The sequence below is a fragment of the Schistocerca piceifrons genome, chromosome 4, assembly GCF_021461385.2.
Source record: "Schistocerca piceifrons isolate TAMUIC-IGC-003096 chromosome 4, iqSchPice1.1, whole genome shotgun sequence".
NCBI lineage: Eukaryota > Metazoa > Arthropoda > Insecta > Orthoptera > Acrididae > Schistocerca > Schistocerca piceifrons.
Window position 1 is genome coordinate 300,728,645 of NC_060141.1, and position 25,060 is coordinate 300,753,704.

The following is a 25,060-nucleotide window of genomic DNA, read 5'->3' on the forward strand; positions in this document are numbered from 1 at the left end:
ATTAAGACTTAACAACAAAGATATTTTTAAAGCTGCTTGAGCTGCTGACTAATCTGCTTAAAGATGCAACTGAGCTAATCACATAAGAGAAACTCACTTACCTATTGTTAGTAATCTTCTTGTAGTGTTACTTAATGATATATTGGGAAGTAAAATATTTTAGATATGATATTAAGATCTGCCTATTGTGAACCATGTTGGAAAAAAAGAATGCCAGAGGGCAACAGAGGTGGTTGTAACAGCTGCTCTTCACACACTTTTACAAATGATTTCCTTGGAATCAAGAAGAAATTTAATAATTAATCAGATTACCACACATAATATTTCTATTCTGCAACTCTATATCAAGTTTGCCCTCAAAATAGGCAAAATCCCATTATTTTAAATTTGTTGCACATGCAGTTCTGCTCATTATCTTATCTGGTATGTCTACCAGCAGAATGAATGAGTCACCAGTCCATATAGAGACTAGTGTGACATTCAGTGAAGCTCATAAAAGTAAGAATTTACATATGATTTTTAATATTATTTTCACTAACTGCAACTCCTCTTTTTCTTTTAGAAATGAAGTACAATTAAACATCAGAGTTTTACCTTTTAAGCTACGTAAACAATCACTTCTTTGGAATTGGCTTTTTAATATCACATTGCTGTGCAGCTGATAATTTATTGCCATTTTTGGTTTCAGTCCTGGATGAAACAGTACTTATATTCTTATCTCCTTCTTGGACACATATGTTGTTGCAGGCCTCTGTAACACTCCTCTTTGTATTTCCTGCACTTCCTCTTATTGATACTAAGCCAGTTTCTTCGGCACTAACTGCAAGTGCACAATTCATGCTGGAATCAGTTACAACAGTAGGCATCTGACCCCTGTTGCCATTTGCCACCACTGGAAGACTTTGTTTTTCACCAAGTAACCAGTAAGTAATTACTTTTCCTTTCCCCTGGAAATAAAAATAAGAAAAGTTATTACTAAACTGCAATAAATTAATTGTTACTAAACTGCAGTAAATTAATGTATCTGAAGAAGTAAAAAGTACTGTATCCTAATAGCTGCTCCTTCTACAAATTATTTAATTATTTTGATCTGAGTTAAAAAAATACCTCTCAGTAGCACATTAAATAACAATGCCCATTGAAAATATGCTCCTGTTCTGATATAATAAGGTAGGTAAATATGACTCATACATAATAAATTTTATCCTATGAGAATAATCAATACATCCATGTAAATATTAGCAGAATAGCAGCAACACTGAAACTTTCTGACAGAAGAAAACTGTGTGTTAGACTAATACACAAAATAATATCTATAAGGCATGTCTGGATAGCAAGTTGTGATGAAGCAAGCTGGGATATTTTTACTTCCCTGCTTGTTTTTCTATCTGCCTCCTTAAAATTCATTTTTTTCATGTCTGACTAATTACCATTAACAATACCAGAGAAAGGAAGTGGCTACTCACCATATAGCGGAGATGCTGAGTCGCACAACAAAAAGATTCATTCACCATTCACCATTAACATACGTGAGTATAAATGGCATTTTCATAAAAGAAAAAGTTTGACCCTCAGTTTTAAAGAATATAACACCAGATCTAATTTTGTGCTTAGTTTTATGTATGTAATTGATTTTCTAATTTATTTCGACTATTCCTAGTACTAATTCTGTACTAATTATAAACATTTGGAGGAACAACTAATTGTATTCTTAAAGGATCTATTTGGCTCTATTTGAAAACATGTTAGCAAAGCCAGCTCTTAATTAACTGCAAAATAATTAACATTTTTATCAACAGTATTGTTTGCATAATGATATCTGTCAATGTCATCATTTAAACAAATAATCCAGCCTAGCCCTTGTGGTGGAAGAAACTGTTAAAAAGAACCAGTTTTTTGATGTATGCAGTTAATTTAATGAGTTAAGTTTTAATTGTAATTTCAGTAAATTAAACATTGAACAATGTGTAGTTTCAGTGCCTATTATTGTGAGGATATTGGTCCAAGTTTCAGACAAGAAACCTGTGTTGGTTAGAACAACAACAGTGCATCAGCTTAATTGTGAAATAAGTATAACACAATTAGGCTGTGAGTAAAAACAATGACAGTGTCTGTTCAATTTATCTGGAAGACTGCGAAATGTGTGGTTAGGCTTTTACTGCTTCTAGATGTTCAACAGTAAACTACTGTAGCAGTATGTGGATGTTTGCCTGCAAAGTATTAATGAGGCTTATTGAAAGTGAAACAATAGTGCACTGGCCATATTAAATATGTATATTGGGGGGGGGGGGGGGGTCTACATCATTTACATAGTCAGTGTCAAACTTCCACCCCCTATTTTGCAGCCAGTATAGCAACACGACACTTCGATACTGAGGACGAGCAATGATGAAATAAAGCAGGTGAATGTCACAAAGTCCACAAGATGGGTGTGTGTTTGATTACCATTGTGGCACCCAGCTTTAATATATCTGTGATATTATTTTGAGTAAATTAGATTATTATGGTGTCACAAACAGTGCTGCAAAAAGTTTCAAGAAATTAAATGTCAGTATAGAAGTCATGTAAATTAGGTTATCAGTAATCATCTGACTGGAGACTAAGTATGTATGGTGTCCCATAAAGTCCCATCTGAAGGACCGAGCGAGGTGGCACAGTGGTTAGCACACTGGACTCGCATTCGGGAGGACGACGGTTCAATCCTGCGTCCGGTCATCCTGATTTTGGTTTTCCGTGATTTCCCTAGATCACTTCAGGCAAATGCCGGGATGGTTTCTTCAAAAGGGCACGGCCAATTTCCTTCCCTAATCCGAGCTTGTGCTCCATCTCTAATGACCTCGTTGTCGACGGGACGTTAAACACTAATCTCCTCCCATCTGAAGGCCACTGCTCTTTTTTGTGTCTTGATGATTTTTCATCAATTAAATTGATAGGTGCTACGTATTTTTATTTGCAGATGGGACTAGTGTTACTATAAATAACAAGTCAAGTGTTTTTTTTAGGAAGAGTTGTTAATGAAGTTTTCTCAACATAATGATAAACGATTTTTAGCCATTTAATTGACATTAAACATTGAAAAAAGTCACTTTATGTAGTTCAGATCTACATGCATAAAATATGAGAATTGGGACAACATTAAGCTACTCTTACTTCAACATGCTCTTCATATCACAAATTCAGTATTAAAAATAGGAATACTTTGTAACCATAAGCCTCTATTGGTGAAGCACCAAGAGATTAGTGAGTCATGTGTTTAGGTTTTCTGCTTGTATTCATAGTTTAATTATTAAATTCTTTACAGGTTTTCATGTACTTGTAGAGTTTCATTCTTAAATTCATTGTGTATTTTTGTATTTAAGAGGTAAAGTACCACATTTTAGTAATGGTAATGAGTACATTCATGCAATCTGTAGCACAGGAGTAATTTGTTTGTTTGTTTTGGATGGCCGGTACCTGTTGATCACAGTCAGTCGGAGATAGGCACCTTTGCTGTAGCACCAGGGGACTACCATGTCCCATGTCTAGCTTTTCTGTTTGTGTTAACAGGCTAATTCATACATTCTTTGTGTTTTTGCAAAGTTTAATTCTTCATTTGACCATGTATTTTTGTAGTTGAGAGGTACAGTATCGCGTTCTATAAATGCTAATGAGTACACTTGTGCAGACTGTAGCACTATAATCATTTATTTGTTTGTTTTGGATGGCTAATAACCATTAACCATAGTTAGTCAGTCATCAGCCTTCAATAATAAAGCACCAGCAGACTAACAAGTCATATATTTCACTTTTTCTGTTTGTTTTCACAATTTAATTCTTAAGTTAGTGGCAGAAGGATGTGTAGGGTGTGCACGTGGCTGTGTGAAGATGCAGGAGGTGCTGGCCACAGTTCACAAACGGCTGAAGACACATATGGTCACAGTCAGCCATCTGCTGTCTCAGTGTGTGGCAGTGGTGGAGAAACTGGCACAATGCTTGGGACACCTTGGGTGTCACTTGCTTCACCTATGGGCTCTGCTGCCGAGGTACCTTCCAGTGTACTCAATGTGGGGGTCCGTGCTCACTGCAGGTTGGGTGGAGGATGGTAACATGGTTGTGTTGCTCAAGGCAGAAAGTCAGTTGGGAGGCTGGCCATCTGTCCTCACCCATTCACTCTGTGACAGGTGGCTGCTCTTTCAGCAGGGTCAGAGCAGGCACGTGTCGGGGAGGAGGGGAAGACAGGTTTACCAGTAATCAGGCTCCAATATTAGGCATGTTATAGGGCCCCTTTGGGAAATAACACCCAGGACCCGAAGGAGTTCCAATGTGCACTCAGTGTATCTGCTGGGGGAGGGGGACTTATCTGAGATGTGGAGGAAACCCTGCCTGCAGCTATAGAGGGTGCCTATGGTTGGCTGGTGGAAGTGGCAAAGGCTGCTGGGTTTGCTCACAGGGTGCAAGCAGAGCTCACAATATGCAGCTGCATATCCAAAGTTGATCAGAGTCCTTTGGTTTAGAGTCAAGTGGGGGGTCTCAAACAGAGACACCACTGATCCTGTGATGGTCATGGGTGCAGGTTTCGTAGTCTGCATATGGGGTGGAGAGTTGTAGGACTCACCATGAGTTGCATATGTGTGCATGTGCTGTTTTCACTAATAAATAAACTAATTCAAAATGATGGTATTTTATGTACAATTTATTCTCACTACACCAGACAACTCATCCACCTGTAGATATTTAATATTACCCATGCAGAGCTGCAGCATACATTGTATAGTAAAACCCTATTTTTACACTCCCAGATTTCACATTTTCCTGTCATTTAAATTGGCATACCTAACAACAGTATTCTACAATTATGTTGTGTAGTTACAGCAAATGGCTGTTTCAGGTGACATTGCACAATTTTGGAGTATGCATGTCTCGAGAGGGCTGCTTTAGATGTGATACAGAAGCTGCAAGTACTGCAGAATATAGACTTGGAGGGAGCATTACATGTCCCATACTTCATGAGGGTTGTTGTGTTGCATCAACACATCTGGAACCTCAGGATATATGACAGGTATGAAGCCTGGAAAAAGCAAGCAGCCTTTATCTGCTAAGGAATTGAGTCCACTCATTTCCAAGTCATTATCAATTCATCCTATCACATCCAAGCCCTCATTAAATTGCTACTCATGAGTCACTAATCAATTACCATCATGTGATATTGATAAATGCCAGGTGTAGCCATACCCTGGTGTGCAATATTGAAGTAAATGCTAACTGGCAACAGCCATTTGAGGGTTGTGAAGCTGCATGCATCTAGATATGTGGAAACTGGGATGGTGAATTTTTTGTTCCCTAGGGAGGCAACCGTGTATATCCTTCTTAATGGGACTGTATATTCTTGTAATACACTGAAGAGGCAGAGAAACTGGTACACCTGCCTACTATTGTGTAGGACACTCAAAAGTACGCGTAAGGGCCTCAACATGCCGTGGCATTGACTCAACTAATGTCTGAAGCAGTCCTGGGAGGGAACTGACACCATTAATCCTGCAGGGTCATCCATAAATCTGTAAGTAAAAAATACATTGCCCAGACCTTCAATCAAAACTTCTTTTACAGAGAAAAGAGTGTAACTGCTTCTGCTAAACAAAAACTTGCAATTTAGTACCAGAACATTAGAGGCCTAAGTAGTAAGATCAATGAGCTTATAATCAATATACATGAGCCACAAGATATGGATTATGCCCATGTTTTATGTTTTAGTGAGCACCATATTAATTCTGGTATAGACAAACTTATAATAAACAATTATTACTTATATATAAAAACAAAGATGAGGTGACTTACCGAACGAAAGCGCTGGCAGGTCGATAGACACACAAACAAACACAAACATACACACAAAATTCAAGCTTTTGCAACAAACTGTTGCCTCATCAGGAAAGAGGGAAGGAGAGGGGAAGACGAAAGGAAGTGGGTTTTAAGGGAGAGGGTAAGGAGTCATTCCAATCCCGGGAGCGGAAAGACTTACCTTAGGGGGAAAAAAGGACAGGTATACACTCGCACACACGCACATATCCATCCACACATACAGACACAAGCAGACATATTTAAAGACAAAGAGTTTGGGCAGAGATCTTTCTGACCATGATGGACAAAGACTCTCTATAAACATCACAAGTATTTATGTGAATGATAGTGGTCCCAGTTGGAAAACAATTAGGGCAGTTAATGAAGAAACTATCCAGATTTTTAAATCATATCTCTAAGCCACAGACAGGGCACCTATGTATAATTTAGAAAATGCCAATTCCAAGTACAATTTTTTCAGTAATGTAGTGGCACTGAGGTTTGAAAGCACCTTCCCAAAAAGGATATAGAAGATCCAAACCACAAACCATACCAAAAAGCCCTGGATAACCACTGGTATTAAGATTTCATGCAAAAGTAAACGAGAACTGTACATTGCCACAAAAAATTAGAGAACCACACCCAGCTAAATCACTATAAAAATACTGCAAAGTACTAAGCAAAATTATTCAGAAGTTAAAAAGTTTGTATCTGTGCTCCAAAATTAATAAATCTAGTAACAAAATCAAAACCATATGGGAAGTGATAAAGAGTGAGACTGGTGAAAATTGCCCCAGTAGGTCCCAAAACATTCTTCTCAATAATGAAGATAGACAGGTACAAAATCAAACTGTGGCAAAAATTTTCAATGAGCATTTTCTAAGTGTTGCTGAGAAAGCAGGACACAATGGCTCCTTAGAAGAAGCATTAAAAATACTGAAAGGTCATTTCCCAAACTCTATAGAGCAGATAGTTATAGCCCCTATAACAGCACAGGAAGTAAAAAAAAACCATTATTTCTTTAAAAACAAAAAATTCAGCTGGTGTTGATGACATCTCTAGCAAATTTCTAAAAGCCTGCTGCAATGAGTTCAGTGCAGTCCTAGCTCATACATTTGTGGCAGTCATCGACAACCGGAATAGAGCAGAGTGGTATCTCTGCACACTGACATGCGGATTTGGCGCGTGCCTTTGTAGAGTGTGTGTGTACGTTTCGACTGGTGACACTTGCAAGACTTGTTTATGTGTGTATATGTGTAATTGTGCAGTTAGAATAAACATGAGTTTCATACAAGTGGTGTTCAGGTTATTACAGCAGCTAAGCGACCTGATTCCCATAGTGGTGACCCCAAACTTTTTCGATACGACCACAGTATGTGCATTTCTCATCTTTCCTCCTGCCACTGTTATGCACCAATGAACCACCACATGATTTGTGACCCGGAGCTCGCCATGAGTCTGCCTACAATTTCATTCATGGATGAATTGCCGGTAATTTAGCCATTGACGGCTCTGACTACAGTGTTAAAACCGTGTACACAACATAACCCCACTAATACAGTCCTCGTACCATGGCCCACACATGTTGCAGTGCATCCAAACGCGTGACAGTTTCCGGACTTCATACCGCAGGTGAAACAAGAACTTCCCTCACCACAGTGCTCAGCAACATCGCGTATGAATATGTTACATACCAGCCTGACACACGCCCAGGTACTTTTGCCTGAAGCGCATACCGCTACGTTCCCGACATACCAACAGCATGCGACCACTTTTGCAGCAGCCGTGACGCCCGTGCTTAGTGCGTTTGCTCCTGTGCCATGTGTGTCATGTGGTCAGAGGCCTAATTGCGCTACAGTACAGACACTCGACCCTATACCAGTTTCCGGGCCTCCGCTGTCCCCCCATCGCCATCTTCCCACAGTGCCACACCAGCCACCTGTAAGGCGGTTTCCGAAGCTGCCACAACTACAGAAGGACAACGCTATATCATGGTTTGTGCTAGTGGACAATATTCTGGTCATTCACGGAGTGTGGGGAGACGACGTACATATCATTTGTTTAATTATCCACCTCCACGCCGAACCGGACCTGGTCAGTGACCTATAACTCTCGCCACCAAGCCAGCACAAATATGCCATCACAAGAGCTCACATCACCCTCCAGCAGAACCCATCCACTACGTAATTCACAACCTGCCAATAGGGGACCGTACGCCTTCACAACTTTGGTGCCATTTAAGGGTGCAGGTGGGCAAGGAGCAACTCCACGACCTCGCACTCTGGGCGTTGTGGCTTGTGAAATTATCGCCAGACCTCCAACTACACCTGTTGGCTTATCAAAACGCCACTCTGGAGGAAAAACTATGACTGGCGGACCAGGCATATTCCATCATCAAACATCACCAGGTCGCGTCCTCCTGGTTTTCCGACAGTCCGAATGTTTGTGACACTGCCGTCACGTCTACTACGTTTCACCGGCCGGCCGGCAGAGGCCGGGCGCACAGATCACAGCAGCAGCCGATGGAGCCCCCTGGTGGCCAGATGGACATACTTGTTACGGTTCCTCGACCAGTTGCCCCGCCCACCTCCACGCGGGTGCAACAGTACACGCTACGTGACGTTGCCGGCTCGCCAGCTCAGGCACAACCCCCAGCATACCCACTATGCTGGTATCATATCACGTTCGGCGACGCTGCATGTTCTTGTCACGCACCCTGCAACTACCCAAACGGGGAGCGCGAGTCAGAATAGGCGCCACGGCTCACACCGGCAGTTTAGTGCGCCAAAAACATTATCGACTGACCAGCCCCGCTGCCCACCATGCCGGCAGACTGTACATCCATGACAGGATGAGCAACTCTATTTCCTCGTGAGCATGGGTGCTGATGCTAGCATCATTCCTAAGTTGAGCGCCCCATCTTTGACATTGACGCCAGCCGTGCCACTACGAGCAGCCAACAATTCCGCAATTCACATCCACGGTTCAGCCGAACTCCAACTAAGTCTCTCGCCTGATTTACACTGCACCTGGACATTTTGTGTCACGGATGTTGACTGCCCCGTTATTGGTATGGATTTCCAGCATAACTTCAGGCTCTCGCCAGACCTCGAGGCAGCAGCCCTCCTGCATAACGCTTCTGGCAACAGGATCTCAGGGATTTTCGCCACCTTCCCCCCGCCCCCTGCCACACACTGTGATACCTTGTCCACTGTGACAGCTGAACACGCCCATCTCACGACAGAGCTCTCCGCCACCCGGTCACGCCTAACAACCCAGTGCCTTGAACTGTCACGCGCATGGGAGGCAGCAGGGGACACTTCCGCACCACGGGGATACACCCACGAGAACTCCACCGAGGTGCAGATACCTCCGCAATGATGCATTTTCCCGCAGGTCAGTGACATTCCTACCTCTAATGTAGAGCGTGCTACCTCACCTAGTCGCAGTGTGGTTCCCCAGGGTGTCCCGCAGATGATACGCGCAATTACTAACGGTACCTGTCACCGTTTGAACACCTCGGAAGGCCCCCCAGTATGCAACAAGGCTCGACGCCTTAATGTCACCAAATTACAGCATGCAAAAACTGCTGTACAGATTCAGGTATTGTCTGTTTATCCAACAGCAATTGGTCCTTGCCTATCCATCTAGTGCCCAAGAAGGAAGGTTCATTTCGTTTGTGTGGCGACTACCGACAGTTGAATGCCAGAATGATTTTAGACAACTACCCATACCAAACCTATAAGATTTTACCCAACAACTTCATGGTGCACGCGTTTTTGGTGTACTTGATTGCCGAAAAGCGTAACATCAGATCCCCATGTACCAGTACGACATCCCTAAAACAGCAATTATCTCCCCTTTCGGACCTTACAAATGCTGTTACATACCGTACGACCTCAAAAACGCTGCACAGACTTGACAACTGTTTATTGACTCCATCCTTTTCTCACTCCCATAGTGTTACGCATATTTGGACGACATCCTCATTTCATCAACTACCCTCGGGGAACACGAACAGCACCTATCAACAGTTCTTAGTATACTCGCCGAGAATGGAGTCCAAATCAACGATGATAAATCTCAGTTGCGGTCCTCTAGTGTGACATTTTTGGGCTATACTGTTTCCGTGGAAGGGACCCGCCCCACGTCAGACAGTCGCCTTTATACGCAACCTCTCCCTGCCCGAGACTTACAGCGACCTACGTTGTTTTTTGGGGACTATAAATTTTTTCTGGCGGCACATTCCACATGCCGCATCCCTACAGGCTCCATTGACCGACACACTCATCGGAAAGAATACTTCAGGGCTCCGCAAGGTCTAGTGGGGCGACGACATGCGACGCGCGTTTGACGCACTAAAAACAGCACTAACGAATGCTGTCATGCTTGCGCACCCGATGTCTGACGCCCCAACATCAATCACAGCTGACGCAAGCAATGCTGCTATCGGTGCTGGGCTCCTGCAGCAGGTGGCAGGCTCTGCACAACCACTACGTTTCTTCTCACGGAAGTTGTCAGCCTCCCAGCGTAAGTGGTCCACTTTCGACCGAGAACTCTTTGCTATTTACGAGGCAGTTCGGCATTTCCGAGAGGACATTGACGGTAGGTCAGTGACCTTATATACACAGACCACAAACCGTTGGTGGACGCTGTGTGTAATCCCACAACCGACCTACCCCCCCCCCCCTCCCCCCCTCTCCCACCCCCCCGCCCCCCACCCCTCTGCCGTTTCAGGCACATGGACCTAATATGTCAATTCACAACAGACGTCCGTTATATCAAGGGTGTGGACAATGTTGTTGCTGACTATATGTCACGGGTTGGTAAGATCTCATTTCTTGGGACTTCGACGACCTAGCTGCCCAGCAACAAGCAGATGATGACATTCAACAGTTACTGAATAGTGTGTCCACCTCGCTCTCAATTGAGCCCTGCCGAATTCCAGGTTCGGCCTTACCAGTCCTCTGTGACGTCTCCACAGGTACTGCCCGCCCCCTAGCACCGGCTGCCTTGTGCCGTAAGTTATTTGCTGCTATCCATGACCTAGCACATCCCAGTATTTGGGCTACCACATGCCTCATAACAGAGTGATTTGTATGGACTGGGATTAGAGCTGACTGCAAAAACTGGACACAGGCATGCATACCTTGCCAACGCACTAAGGTCAGCTGTCACGCATACCCACTGTTGGGCTCGTTTGAGGTGACAAAAGGCAGGTTCCGTCACGTCCATCTTGACCTGGTCAGACCGCTCCCTCCTTCCGAGGGTTTCCGATACATTTTATCTATCATCGACTGTGTTAGTCAGTGGGTGGAGGCAATTCCAATAACAGACTTTACTGTCGACTCTGTCGCATGGGCCTTCATCGCCTCCTGGATTGCGTGGTTCGGTTGCCCATCTTTGGTCACGACGGACCAAGGATGACAATTTGAAGCTGTGCTCTTTGGCAAATTATGCGTTCTATGTGGTGCAAACAAATTACGTACAAGCGCCTACCACCCGCAAAGCAATGGGTTGGTCGAACACTGGCACCGCTCATTAAAAGCAGTGCTGATGTGCCACAACAGATCTTGGTCAAAAGCCCTCCCCTGGGTACTACTAGGTGTCCGTTCGGCTTACAAAGACGATTAGCAAGCCTCCCTAGTAGAATTGTTGTACGGAGAACCCTTCGTCCTCCCAGCACAATACATCGAGGATTCCGATCCTCCCCCGCAGTCAGAACTTCCGATGCTTAAAGAACGCGTCCGACACTTTGCCGCGAATGTATGCCCCCCGCCCCCACGAGCACACATGGTCTCTCGTGTCTTCGTGCACAAAGACCTACAAGTTTGCGATTACGTGATGCTGTGCGATGATACGGTACGACCCGACCTACACACGCCCTACTCGGGCCCACACAAAGTGATAAGCTGCTTGCTGCAGATCTTTGACATTCTGTGCAACGGTAGAAACAAACAGTGTCCGTCTCATGCCTTAAATCAGCTTGGTGCCTCAACGACGAGGCAACTTCAGAATACAACTTCCACCCCGACCACACTCTCGTGCCACCTTCCATCCCTAATACCTCAAACGTGCCAAATGCCCCCCCCCCCCCCCCCCCCCTCTGGTACCCGTGATGCGTGTGATGATGCATGTGACACCAGTGGTTCGTTTTCTCCTCCCAGCTCAGAGGCTGCAGGAAAGGTCGCGTGTGAAGGTATCACCCCTCCCTTCCCTCACCTTAGTGTTTCGATCGACTGGCCGACGCCGACCAACAACACCAGCATCGCCATTTTCCAAGTTGACGTGTCACCTTTTCCAGTCGAGAACCTGTCTCTCCAGCTATGAGATGGGACACTGTTCATCCTGCATGTTCCCCCCCCCCCCCCCCCCCCCCCACACATTGGATGATTCAGTCGCCCAGGTTACACTCCTACGCACGTTTGCGGTACTGACAGACGTGGAGGAGGTGACAACCACCACTTCGAGGACGGCCACCTCTGCATTTGTGTGCCACTCATGGCACACCATGCCCCTGCATCGCCGGGCCGCTTGATCCCAGTTTCCCGTTTTGGCTGCCCACTACGCCTACCGGCATGGCACCGTGACTTCATCACAATGGACCGATCACCACACCAATCTACATCACCTCCTCTCACCGTGCTCCGCACTGGAAGGGGGGGGGGGGGGACTCTGTGGTGGTCATCAACCACCAGAATAGAGCAGAGTGGTATCTCTGTGCACTGACATACTCTTAGGATGTGAGTTTGACGCGCGCCTTTGTAGAGTGTGTGTTTACATTTCGACTGGTGACGCTTGCGAGGCTTGTTTATGTGTGTATATGTGTAATTGTGCAGTTAGAATAAATACGAGTTTCATACAAGTGGTGTTCAGGTTATTACAGCAGCTAAGCGACCTGATTCCGATACATTCAATGCCTCTCTCAAACAAGGTATCTTCCCTGAAATGATGAAATATGATATTGTAAAGCCCCTCTACAAAAGAAGCAATGCCTCAGATGTTACAAACTATTGGCCTATCTCTCTGCTGACTACATTTTTTAAAGTTCTCGAAAAGCTAATATATGCCAGAATAGTCAGTCACCTAGAAAAACATGCAGTAATAAGAAAAAACCAGTTTGGAATCAGAGAAGGTATCTCCACAACTGAAGCAATATTTTCATTTATGAATAATGTTTTGGAATGCCTCAACAAAAAGACATTGCCTGTGGGCATATTTTGCAATCTGTCTAAAGCCTTTGACTATGTTAGTCACAGAATACTTATAGAGAAAGAATGCCACTATGGACTCTGAGGACAAATGGGCAACTGGCTCAAATCCTACCTACAGGGCAGACAACAGAAAATAGTGCTAGATGGTAACACTAGTCACATAGGAGGGATAGAGTCCAACTGGGGAATAGTAAAATATGGAGTTCCACAAGGTTATGTCCTTGGTACCTGCTATTCCTCATAGATATCAATGACCTACCATTGTCCTGAAACAAATCAAGCAATTTTACAATGTTTGCTGATGACACAAGTATTATGATAGACAGTAAGATATCCTTTGATCTAGAATTAAATGCCAACCATTTGTGTGAGGATGTTCTGAACTGGTTCACAGTAAATTCTCTATCAATAAACCTCAGCAAAATTAATTATATTCATTTCCATTCTGGTCACAAAAGTCCACAGGAAATAAACATTATATATGAGAGCCAGTGAATAGAGAGAGCAGATTGTTTGAAATTCTTGGGCGTATATATAGATAGCAGGCTTAACTGGGAACAGCACATTAACCAAACCCTGAAAAGGCTCAGCTCAGCAACATTTGCCATTTGGATAATCGCCAAACTTGGAGACATCAGTGTCTCAAAATCTGCTTACTTTGGTTACTTTCATTTACTTGTGTGTTATGGAATAATCTTCTGGGGCAGTTCACAACTATCAAAAAAGGATTTTACAAGTCAGAAAAAGGTTGTCTGAATTTTGTGTGGAGTGCCTCCAAGAATCTCATGTCACAATCTTTTTAAACAAATAGGGATCCTAATCACTACTTCATAATGTATTTTTTCAAACATGACATTCATGCTTCACAATGCTTATCATTATGAAAAAAAATGAAATGTACCATCACAATAACACAAGGAGAAAATGTGGCATACACTGTGACCCAAAAAGTCTGTCCCTGGTGCAGAAAGGTGTTAAATACACAAGCATAAAAATCTTCAGTGCACTTCCAAGTAATATAAAGTGTCTACAAGATAAAATTACTGTTTAAAAATAAGCTAAAGGAGTTCTTGCTTGAAAAAAGTTTCTATTCTTTAGAAGAATTCTATAGCAGAGGTAGCTAATTTTATTTCCCAAATGCTATTGTATATTCCTGCCTCAATATATTTTGCTGTTTTAATCAGATTAATTGGTGATATGTAAAAAATTGTTTGGACAAAATCAGAATGTTATATCTGGAACTCTGCTTGTGAGTGTGATTTTATCCTACCAATTGTGTTTCCAACTTGTGTTATTAATCTTTGTTTATTGTCCTTATGGAAACTAATGTAATAATGAACTAAATGTTTTTGACTTGTTCCACATCCATGTGTTAACATGCAGAACTGGATCAATGGAATATGTATTGCAATAAATTAATAAATAAGACCACAAGGGACTGGAGATCTCTTCTGAACATCATGTTGCACGGCATCCCAGATATGCTTAATAATGTTCATGTCTGTCGAGTTTGGTGCCCAGAGGAAGTCTTTAAACTGAGAAGAGTGTTTCTGGAGCCACTCTGTAGGTGTGAGGTGTCGCATTGTCCTTCTGGAATTGCCCAAGTTAGTCGGAATGTGCAATAGACTTGAATGGACGCAGGTGATCAGACAGGATGCATATGTACGTGAAACCTCTCAGAATTGTGTTTAGACATATCAGGGGTCCCATATCACTCCAACTGCACTCACCCCACACCATTACAGAGCCTCCATCAGCTTGAACAGTTCCTTGCTGACGTGCTGGGTTCATGGATTCATGAGGTTGTCTCCATACACATACATGTCCATCCAATTAATAGAATTTGAAATGAGGCTCATCCAAGCAGGCAACATGTTTCCAGTCATCAACAATCCAATGTCAGCACTGATGGGCCTAGACAAAGCATAAAGCTTTGTGTCATGCAGTCATCAAGGGTACATGAGTGGGCCTTCAGTTCCAAAAGCCCATGTTGATGATGTTTCATTGAATGGTTCACATACTGACACTTACTGATGGCCCGGCATTGAAAAGTGCAGCAATTTGCAGAAGGGTTGCGCTTCTGTCATGTTGAATGATTCTCTTTAGTCATTGTAGGTCCCATTCTTGCAGGATCTTTTTCTGGCTGCAACCATATCAGAGATTTGATGTTTTACCAGATTTCTGTTATTCACAGTACACTTGTGAAATGGTCATATGGGAAAATCCTCACTTCATCACCACCTCGGAGATGCTGTGTCCCATCGCTCGTGCACCGACTATAACACCATGTTGAAACTCACTTAAATGTTGATAACATTCCATTGTAGCTGCAGTAACTGATCTAACAACTGTGCCAGACACTTGTTTTTTATAGGCGTTGCTGACTGCAGCACTGTATTCTGCCTGTTTACATATCTCTGTATTTGAATACGCATGCCTGTACTAGCTTCTTTGGTACTTCAGTGTATTTTCATCATGCAGTTGATTGGCAGCTTCATTTCATTTTATTGTAGCTTATTAACAATGCTCAGAATTTGTTGACATGTAATCTTTCTTTCCTCATCAACTACGCATTATTCACAGGTACTAAAATCCTGAATATTCCACCTATAGAAATGAAAATTAAATTTTGCATTTTTTGTCATTTTTCAAGGATAATGTCTTTTTTGAGATCTTACTTGATCTACCTTTTCATGTTTGTGTTAAACATCAGTTTTTTGTCATTGCTGTCGTTACTGTTTATTATTATTATGGTCTTCAGTCTGAAGACTGATTTGATGCAGCTCTTCACACTACTCTGTCTTGTGCAAACCTCTTCATCTGTGAACAACTGCCGCAACCCATATCTATTTGATCATGAGTACTGTACTCATCTGTTGCTCTCCCTCTGTAATTTTTATGCCCTCCCCTTCCTCTCTCTCTCTCTCTCTCTCTCTCTCTCTCTCTCACACACACACACACACACACACACACACACACACACACACACACACTTCCTTCCAATACTAATTGATGATTCCTTGATGCCTGAGTATGTGCTCTATCAACTGATCCCTTCTTTTAGTCAAGTTATGTGACACATTTCTTTTCACCCCAATTCTATTCAATACCTCCTCATTATTTGCATTTAATCTTCAGCATTATTCTGGTAGCACAACAGTTCAAAAGCTTCTATTCTCTTCTTGTCTGAACTGCTTTTTAAAGAGTGTATTCCAGTCAACATTGTCAGTTTGTGACACAATACATAATTAATGTAGTTAATGTTTGAAAAGAAAAAACACTTCAGTTGCCTCTCAAAAACAGCAACAATGTTGCTCGAGAATGCATTCATACACGTGGAGAATAAATTGATGGTTCATCTCCTTGTTATCGTTGTCATGTCATTTGCTGCTCCTAACATATATCAGGTATGGGTACTGAAACAAAAATATCTTGCAGATCACATGCTGTCCTTACAAAATGCCCCCAGCAGGTCCTGTCCTGTGCAACTTCCATCTAGGCCCCGGTAAACCATAGTTCTTACAGGTCTTCCCACAGGCCATCCTCCCATCTTGTTCATAGTCTTCCCTGGGGATACTTACCCTCTGGCCATTTCATTGACACTACTTTTGGAACAGCATCATCTATCATCCTTGCAAATGTGTCCAGATCATTGTAATTGCTTAACCTTTCGATTTTGTACAATAATATGCTGTTCCATCATAGCATATATTTCTTCATTTTTCAGGCTCCTCAATCCTGCTTCTTCCTTCATTGGCCCAAAACTCTTCCTCATGATGTTTTTCTTGCACACCAATAGTTTTTCTCTAATGCTCTTGATGGTACTGTGTTTCAATGCCACATAACAGCACTGGGACAATTTTTGTAACATAAGGCTTCTTTTTAACTCTTGTTTACATTATCTTTGATTTTATGTCTGCTTTTAGGCCGTAATGTGATCTGGAAGCATTGACAATAATTCGTTGATTTATTTCTAGATGGATAGCTCTGGTTGTTGTATGATTCCAAGTACTTAAAGTTTGTGATTCTTTTCAACTTCATCTATCTCACCTGTAAATTCCCTGGCACATCATTCATCCTTCTACTTAGTTCTCTTTTCTGGATTTATTCTCAAGCCCACCTTCCCTGCATTACTACTCAGGTCTTCCACTGTTTATATCATTTATTCTCTTTATTCTAATATAGCTCTCATGTAACCACATATGCTAGTTTTTGCAGATTTCCATTGAGATTGATGATGAGTAGGAAACTACTCATTTCATCTCACATATAACACTTACAAAGACAAGATTAAGTAATTTGTATGACAATGCATCACCTTGTTGTACCCCAGTTGGTACCTCTACTTACTTTGCAACTCTTTCTTGATACTTTATTTTAGCTTTCATCTCTGTTATGCATGCCTTTTACCAAAATGATTATATTCTCAGGTGCTCAAAATTCCCAAAGAATATTGTGTATGGTCACTTTATGGATAATACCACATCCCTCTGAAGAACATATGAATGTGGTGAATACTAGGTTGATTTATGGTCAGTTGTAGATTTTCTTGACGTGAAACCTGCTTGGTAATTCTGTACTGCTTCCTTGGCAGTTGGCTTGACTTTTTCTAGCATTATCAAGTATAAGACCGTGTAGCTTGTATTCAGCACTGTGATCCCACTATAGTCATTACAGTATCTTTTGCTTTTCTTATTGTGAATTGGTACAGTGACAACTAGCTTCCATTATGTTGCTATCTCATCCTTCTTCCATATAAAACAATGGAAACTCTGGGTAGAAATGTCAAAATTTACCACGAAGAAGACACGTACAATTGCAAACAGGCATGGTTAAAAGACAGTCACATACGGCTTTCAGTCACAGCCTTCATCAGTAAACACACTTATGACTGCCAGCACCTCGGCCCAGAATGCAACGTCACTTGGGATGCAAGCAGCAATCTGGAGGGGGTGGGGAAGGGGAAGGGATAGTAGTGTACAGTTGGGGAGAGAGACAAACACTGTCTGGTGGAGTGTGCAGGGACTAGACTGCCAGCAGGTGCAGTTTCAGGAGGTTGTGAGGCAGGGAGTTGGAGAAAAAAGGAACAAAAAAGAGAGGAGTGGGGAAAGACGGGCGGATGCGTTGGCAGAAGGGTGCAAATAAACAGAGTGGGAAATGAGAATGTGGAGGAGATGATAGGACAGAGGTGATGGGAACTGTTGGATGGAGGATGTGAGGACAGTATGTTACTGTAGGTAGCCTTTTTTTGAGTAACATAACCCAGTATGTAGACTTGTGGTAACAAACTGTTCACACACCCTCCACCCAACAGATTCCATCCCTTCCATCCTATCATCTACTCCCCATTCTCATCTCCCACTCTGTTTATTTGCAGCCCTCTGCCAATGCATCCACCTGTCTTTCCCCACTCCTCTAATTTTTGTTCCTTTTTTCCTTACCTCCCTGCCTCACAACCTCTTGATGCTACACATGTTGACACTCTAGCCTCTGCACACTCCACTAGAGAGGATTCATCTTTCTCCCCACACATACAATACTATCCCTTCCCCCTCCCCAACCCCTCCAGATTGCCGCTTGCATTCCATGTGCCATATGATGTTGCATTCTGGCCCAGGGTGCTGGAGTTGGCAGTTGCGTGTTCATGAGGGTGCTTTTGTGTGTGTGTGTGTGTGTGTGTGTGTGTGTGTGTGTGTGTGTGTGTCTCTCTCTCTCTCTCTCTCTCTCTCTCTCTCTCTCTCTCTCTCTCTTTCCCGATGAAGGCTGTGACTGAAAGCTGTATGTGGGTGTCTTTTAATTGTGCCTGTTTGCAACTTGACGTGTCTTCTTTACAGTAAGTAGCAGTCTATCTTTTCCTACATTGTTGATACTCCTTCCATATCTGTTTGACTAGTCTGGTCAACTCCTTAACAAGGTCTTCACCTCTTTCCTTTATCATCTCTGATGTTATCTGATATTCTCCTGGTGCCTTCATGTTCTTCAGATTATTTATTGCCTTTCTCACACCCTCTTCAGCAACATCAACTATTTCATATGTAGGGTATTTAATAATTATAAATAATAATTGTTTATAATAACTGTGCGTTATTTATTGTTGCTCAAAGCAGAGAACCATCAGAAAAACACATAAAGACTTATTATAGATTAAGTGAACATTTTAGAGACTTTGACATGTTAAGCAACAATATTCAGTAGTGGCAGCTGTCGAACGAGGAGGCCGATGAGAAGTAGAGTTTGCGCAGTAGCAGTCAGCACTTTGACAGATTGACATATAAGCAGATAGACAATGCTTCCAAGGAGAACACCTACCAGTGCAATTTGTACAACAGTGGTCAATGGTCCAGGAACTGTCAACATACTGACTCATGTGTGTGGCATATCTGGCAATGTGGAGGATGATGATAGGGCAACGTCCAACCATGCCAGCATAAAGGTAAAACAGGGAAAGTCACCACATGTGTTGACATTGGTCACATTTCTGCCCAACATGAGAAGCATATAGCAATGACCGACGAGTCAATCACTGCCCTAGAAATTTCGTAACATTGGCAAAAACACTGAATAAATACCTCCAACAAACAGGCATGAGGGGGTCCTTTGAGGGGAGAAAGAAAAGATGAAGAAACCTCGCCCAGACAGACGGACTGATTGTCAGTCAGCAGATGTCATACTTTGCTGCAACAACTTCACTGCTAAGCTGCTCAACAGAAGAAGATGTCAGTACTGTGCCAATAGGTCAACGCAAAAGATGCCATCCCAGATGTTAACAGAAAGAAATTCGCATGGTACTTAGCCCAGTGGCTGGTGAGGACAAAGGGACTGTGGCCTGACCAAAAGGGTCACCTGTGAACCTACAGGTTGATGAACTCCACCAGAAGATGCTGAGCCTGAGGGTCGCTGGTTCGATTCCAGGACAGAGCACTTTATACCACGCCGTAGCTGCATGTTAGTAATGCAATGAGTGAATTCTCAAGGAGAAGACCATGCTGACACCACAGAGGGTCATGGGTATGGTACTGAGTGGAAGAATATGAAGCCTGGCGTTCTGCTGCAACACAAGCTGTCAGTGTTTCAGCAGTCTCTGGGATCTGCACCCTACGACTTTTGCCAAATGGCTGCCAGTGAGTTAAAACACAATGTGTTGCTCTGTTTGTTTAAAGGATCCTATGTGTCAATAAATGACTGATAGTGGAACCATCAATGTTTCACTCTCACCTCACCCACAGAGCCAAGTAAAGAACCCATTCCACCATTCAAAAAGTGTTACTTTTTCTTTTCTTGATCTGTTTGCTGATACATCTCTTCTGGGTCTTATGCATTTAACATACTTGCAAAATATTCCTCCTGCCATTCTAGGATAATTTCTTTGTCAACTATTAACTTCCCATTTCTATCATTAATGACTAGAGACTTTCCTCTTCTTCAACTTATCACTTGATTGTTATTTTGGAACATTTGCGTACTGTTGTTTTTTGACCTGTCTCCTAAATTTCTCTTAGCACAGATGTCAGATATTTAATCTTTTCTGCTCTCAGTTCTCTCATTTCACTTCCATGTATCCTTCATGATTGTTTTCAATGTTTTTAAGTTTATGGTCCACGTCGCATAACTTATTCTTCACAGCCACATAGTATCTTCAAGCTGTATCAGTCTGATACAGTTTATCTACATCAAGTATTATGTTGCTGTTGCACATTTGTTTCCTGCTGAATTGCATTTGTAGTTTGAGCTTCACATCAAGTACAGAATAATTTGTATCCTCATCTGCTCCTCTGTATGACCTTGCACCTTCTACTCTCTCCTTTTGCTTCATGTTTACAACAGTTGGTTAACTTGGTTCACAGTTTTCACAACTGGTGATTTATGAATGTTATTATTGCAGAGCTGATTATTAGATCTTGGGCAGACACAAAATTGATCAGCCCTAAGCCACTGTCATCCAATTTCTCATGTAAGCTCTTGCTCCCAATGTTCATTCTATACATGCTTTCCTGTCGCACTTTAGCATTAAAATATCCAAGAACATTTTTTATATTTCTGATACACACACTCCTTGCATGTGTTTTCCTATTCCTCATAAAACTTATCTTTTTCCTCTTCTTCACTCACTTATGTTGGGGTAGGTGCATTTACAAGTACAAATGTTATGTCCCCAGATTTGTGTTTAATAGTGAGGCATTGTTTATTAATTGCCACAAAACTCTTGATTTGTGTTACCAGACACTCATCTAATACAAAGTCTGTTCCATACTCATGTTTGTCATTTTCTCCACATCCTTAATAGAATATTTTTGATGTACTCTCTCTAAGTATGCCCTCATCTTTCCACTTCAGTTCTTGTAATGCAGTCACATCAAGTCTATGCCTCTCTATTTCTGATATTGCTCCCTTGGTAACTCCTGGGAATGTTCTATGTCCCACATTGTATACCTGTTTGTTTAGCCAGTCTTGTCTTACTGGTTAACAAACTGATCTGTGGCTCATTTCTAAGGTTTTTTGTGGCAGAGAAATATTTCCAACTGCATTACATGTGCTGTGCAGGGTAAGCTCAATAGCGGGGATACCATATCATGGCTCATGAGCTAGCAGGATTTGTAATCAGTGTTTCCTCCCCTAGGAGAGCAGACTTCACCTCACCTCTAGAGCCCCCTCCTCCTTGCTGTATACTGGGGGATAGGTAAAAAGGAAGGCTAGGTAGAAATGGAGAATGCAGAAGATTTGTTGTCACAAGGCACATTTTGTCTGGATCCTCTGTTGAGACCTGTTGGACTGCGTTTTACCTAGATTAGATTAGATTAGTACTTGTTTCTTAGATCATGAATACGACACTTCGTAATGATGCGGAACATGTCAGGTTAATAAAAGGTGTCTATACAAGATATTACATTGCACAAAATATTACATGACACTTAATATTTTTAAGTTTCTTTCTTTCTTTTTTTTGTGGAGGCTGGGGAAATTACCCACTTACTAAATCCAAAAATTCATCTAATGAGTAGAAGGAGTTGCCATTAAGAAATTCTTTTAATTTCCTTTTAAATGTTATATGGCTGTCTGTCAGACTTTTGATGCTATTAGGCAAGTGACCAAAGACTTTCGTGGCAGCATAATTTACCCCCTTCTGAGCCAAAGTTAGATTTAACCGTGAGTAGTGAAGATCATCCTTTCTCCTAGTGTTGTAGCCATGTATACTGCTATTACTTTTGAATTTGTTCAGATTGTTAATAACAAGTTTCATAAGAAATAAGTGTCTGCAGGATGATCTTGGATGAGCTCCAGCAATTATTCTGATTACACACTTTTGTGCAATGAACACTCTTTTACTCAATGGTGAGTTACCCCAGAATATGATGCCATACAAAAGCAGATAATGAAAGTAGGCATGATAAGCTAATTTACTCAGATGTGTATCGCCAAAATTTGCAGTGACTCTAATAGCATAAGTAGCTGAACTCCGTTTCAGCAGATCCTCAGTGTGTTTTTTCCAGTTCAACCCTTCATCAATGCATACAAATAGAAATTTTGAATATGCTACCTTAGCTACAGATTTCTGATCGAAGTCTATATTTATTAATGGTGTCATTCCTTTTACTGTGTGGAACTGTATATACTGTGTTTTGTCAAAGTTTAATGAGAGCCCATTTGCAGAGAACCACTTAATGATTTTCTGTAAAACACCATTTACAATTTCACCAGTTAATTCTCGTCTGTTGGGTGTGATAGCTATACTTGTATCATCGGCAAAAAGTACCAGCTTTGCATGTTCATGAATATAGAATGGCAAGTCATTAATATATATTAAGAAGAGCAGAGGACCCAAGACCGAACCTTGCGGCACCCCATTCTTGATTGTTCCCCAGTTTGAGAAATCACCAGATTTTTGCATATTATGTGAACTGTTTATTTCAACTTTCTGCATTCTTCCAGTTATGTATGATTTAAACCATTGGAACACTGTCCCATTCATACCACAGTACTTGAGCTTATCTAGAAGTATTCCATGATCTACACAATCAAAAGCCTTTGATAGATCACAAAAAATCCCGACGGGTGACTTCCCATTACTCAGAGCATTTAATATTTCATTAGTGAAAGTATATATAGCATTTTCCATTGAAAAGCTACCACAAATATAGCTCTCAGCTTCATTGGAGCATGCACGGTAGCTATGCTACCACAAGTATAGCTCTCAGCTTCACTGGAGCACAAAAATTCTCCCACCCACATGGACAGTGCCACAATAAGCCAGCACCCCCAGGGAGAGCAAATTAATTGTTCTTAAAGGAAATGTGATATAAAAAACATGTGTAAAATGAGTGATGAAATGAATTAGAGTAATGAAAAACTTTAGAGGAAGTTGAAACTGAAATTACAAAAATAATAAAAAAAAAAATCTTTTGTGTAATTTCCATTCAAACTTCCTATAAAGTTTTTCATTACTGAAGTTAACTTTAACTCACTTTACATGTGTTTTATATCATGTTTACTTCATTTTAGTGATAATTTTCCAGATATCTTAGGTAACAAAAATACAGAACCTATGGTTACAGGCTCTTTTTCGTATACATATACTACTAAAGTTAATAAAGGCATCAAGAAGGCTACAAGAGTATTTGTGATAGAAAAAGCAGATGAAAAGTTGTTAGCATCTCAGTTAGACAATGAACAGACATCATTTAGCTCTAATATGATAGCTGTAGAAGTGTTATGGACAAAGTTTAAACTGATTGTAAATCATGTTCTGGCGATGAATGTGTCAGATAAGTAGGATATAAGGAGGGTAATGACCCTACGTGGTTTAATCATCAAATTCAGAAAATGGCAAGGAAACATAGGTTTGGTTAAAAAAAGAACGTACAAATGTTAACAGGCAAGAGTTAGTAGAAATTCATGTCTCTATAAGAAGATTAATGTGCAAAGTGTGCAACAACTGATCTTGCTCAGAACCTGAGAAAATTTTGATCCTAAGCAGGTCACAGGCTTCTTTCCAGTCACTCATCAACCAGTCTGGGGTGGCAGCAGAAGACAATAAAAGGAAAACTGGAGTTAAAATTTCATGTTTAAGAAATCATTCACACAGGAGGATTGTACAAACATAACGAATGCCATTTGACTGTCACACCGACCCCTGCATGGAGAACATAGAAATAAACATCTGTAACAGAAGCAACTGAAAGAATTGAAAACAAATAAGTCGACAGGTCCAGATGGAATCCCAATAGTGTTTTACAGATAGTACTTTGCAGCATTGACCCTTACATGACTTGCATATATCATAAATCTCTCACCCAGCACAAAGTCCCAAGTGAATGGAAAAAGTGCAGGTGGTTGCTGCATATGTGAAAGGTAAAAGAACAGACCTGCACAATTGCAGACCAATATCCATAATATCAGTTTGCTGCAGAACTCTTGAATACAATCTGAGTTCCAATATACTAAATTTCCTTGATTCAGAAAAGCTTCTGACCACAAATCAGCACAGTTTTAGAAACCATCACTTGTGTGAAGCTTAGTTTGACCTCCCCCCCCCCCCCCCCTCCCCCCATGATATCCTGCAAACCATGGATGAATGACAACAGCTAGATCCCATATTCCTAGACTTCCAGAAAGTATTTGGCATGGTACCCCACTGTAGAATGTTGATGATGGACTGAACACACAGTTTTAGGTTTCTGGATATGTGAGAAGCTTGAAACCTTTTTAAGTGCATGTTTCACTGTAAATTGTTCAATATGTGCTCACTCCCTGTAATTGCTGAAATGACTAATAAATGCTTAACATAAGTGATATCTCTCCTAAGATTGGCAGAAATAATAGTGAAATGAAACAAATATAAAATAATGTTCAATGAAACCAAGTTTTGTCTTACACATATACTTACGGGAACTCTAACAATGCTAAGTCCCGGTTGGAACATCAACAATATTATGAAAAGGATTGATTGTTACTCACTGTAAAGATGACACATGGAGTTGTAGACACACAATGAAAAGACTGTTACAAATTCAGCTTTCAGCCAATCCCTCCTT

The 25,060-nt window shown here is 41.6% G+C and overlaps 1 protein-coding gene across 1 annotated transcript in view; it reads right to left on the reverse strand.

Annotated features, from left to right (window-relative positions):
* Positions 1–821: 821 nt before the first annotated feature.
* Positions 822–25,060, reverse strand: part of LOC124795805 (atrial natriuretic peptide receptor 1-like) — a gene marked incomplete at its 3' end in the record, with an annotated part of 376,775 nt that continues 352,536 nt past the window's right edge. The window contains exon 7 of the mRNA XM_047259887.1: positions 822–947. Coding sequence (XP_047115843.1) covers positions 822–947 — 126 coding nt within the window. The remainder of the gene's footprint in view (positions 948–25,060) is intronic.